This window comes from Aplysia californica, unplaced genomic scaffold, assembly GCF_000002075.1.
Source record: "Aplysia californica isolate F4 #8 unplaced genomic scaffold, AplCal3.0 scaffold01397, whole genome shotgun sequence".
Lineage (NCBI taxonomy): Eukaryota > Metazoa > Mollusca > Gastropoda > Aplysiida > Aplysiidae > Aplysia > Aplysia californica.
Genome location: NW_004798667.1, coordinates 19,433 through 21,474, shown reverse-complemented (window position 1 = coordinate 21,474; position 2,042 = coordinate 19,433). Strand labels below are relative to the sequence as shown.

Sequence of the window (2,042 nt, the reverse complement as noted above, 5' to 3'; positions counted from 1 at the left end):
ATTAAGAACGGATGCCCCTTTGGTCAGAAATGAATATGATCTGTGTGATCAGATCAGATCGGATGCAGTCGGAAAATGGCGCTGGCCAGTGTGCACAATAAATAATTATACCAGATAGATGCAACATCGCATCAAATTTTACCCAGAAGTGTTTTAGGGCCTATTGCATTTCGAGAGCAAAGAAAAGAATATGTGAACCCCTATTGTCACACGACTTTTAATAGCCTTCTGATTAGTTGTTGGCCACGATTTAAAATTCATGAATCTGATCATGACTCAGAAGCTCAAACATGTTTGATATGTTTATTCATTTCAAGAAACATTTACCACTGGGGCAATAAAGTATCATCTTATCATTTATCTTATCACCCATCATAAAATTGTTCCTCAGGATGGTAGCTTTTCCCTATCCATGAAAGAAAGTTTAGCCGCTCTCAAAGGTAACAAACTCACTTACTTGAATTATAATATCTTAGAACACGCAATGTCATGGACGCCGCACTTTGCGCTCTTTAAAAACTCCACGACGAAGCACCACATGCGTTCAAATGAAGGAAAAAACATTTGTGAGTGGTACCTTTTCATCCTTACCCTTCCCTTGGTTCCAAATTGAATTTAAACGATGTGCACTCTCTATGAATTGGATTTACGTCAGAGAGCACGGTCTAGATTATAAAACAAGTCTATGATCAGATTAACGAAAATCAAAATTTTAATAAGACACTTTCAAACCTGCTCCCACCGCTACTTGTATGTATGTATAGTATAAGGTTTTACGGCGCTCGCAACTGCTAAGGTCATATGAGCGCGCGAAACACAAGTTGTTCACCTCTGCGAAAGTTCACTTCACGACTGGCTAACTAATTTACTTTAAAATGCTAAAAAGTTAAAATATTCAAATTCGGTGTAAATACATTTGTGATCTAAAAACCGCTACTTGTCCAAGACAATCACCCTGTAAAAAACCATCACTTTCTACTAGTCTACTAAGTTTTTAAAATACACAATGGCACTGTCCAATACGTTCACTCCTCTAAGACAATAACTTTTTCCTCAACAATTAAAGGCTGTTTTGGATAGGTTCGGGGGTTCCTGTGGTCCAGAGGTAAGGATGTTCGCCTTTCATTCAATAGGTCCCGGGTTCGAATCCTGACAGCGACGGAAAATGTTCTTCTCTAAAATTTTCTCCTTTCACATCCTTTTCTGCTTTCTATGAATGTTCTGTCGTCTGCTTTCGTCTCCATTTCCTGCCCCCCACCCCTTCATCTCCTTTGCCCCATCCTTTGGGCTCCTGACTCTTTCTGCAGCCTTTCTACTGCAACTCCGTGGCTCCTTCTTACTTCTGCCTTTCAGCCACCCCCCTGATCGTATTGTAGGTAAGATCTAACACCAAGCCTTCTCGGATAAGGGCGAAAAACACGGAAGCCCGTGCACAAGTAGTGCACGTTAAAGACCCCTTCGTGGTCCAAAATCGATAAGAGTAGGCTTCGGCCGACAGCCGGGCAAAATAAAAAATTTCCTACCAACTAAAAGTTTAATGTGTCATACGGGCTCATATGATCTTATACAGTTATGAGCGCCATAAAACACTTACCAAAAAGGATAGTTTCGTTTGTATAAACAAATAGTACCAAAATGATAGCTTTTGCTTCTCCACAAAGGAAAATCTGGCTGTCTTGAAATATATCGAACCATTATATCAAACAGGGTGTCTGAGGAAAATGTGTTCAGTGTGCAGTGTGCATAAGACTCACCTGATCGGACAGTGTCTGCAGGTTGTTGTCAGAGAGGTTGAGAACCTTGAGCAGGCGACAGTTGAAGAGCGCGGGAGGTAACTCGTCCAGTCCCAGCATGCACAATTCCAGGTGAGTCAGGTTACTGGTTGGGTGGGTGCGAGTGGGTTGATGACGGGGTATTGGGGGTGGGAGGTGGTAAGAAAGGTTTGGGGAGGGGGTGTGGATGGAAGAAAAGTGGTAAGAGAAGTAAGGTAGAATATGTTGAGGGGGTGTAGAGTGTGGGGTGTTGAGGGAGGAGAAAGGAGG

At 42.2% G+C, this 2,042-nt stretch overlaps 1 protein-coding gene across 1 annotated transcript in view; it reads right to left on the bottom strand.

The window, feature by feature from the left end:
- LOC101845747 (leucine-rich repeat protein soc-2) overlaps positions 1-2,042 on the bottom strand; it is a gene marked incomplete at its 5' end in the record, with an annotated part of 45,855 nt that overhangs the window by 36,527 nt on the left and 7,286 nt on the right. The window contains 1 exon segment of the mRNA XM_013090658.2: positions 1,755-1,878. Within this exon segment, the coding sequence (XP_012946112.1) occupies positions 1,755-1,878 (124 nt within the window).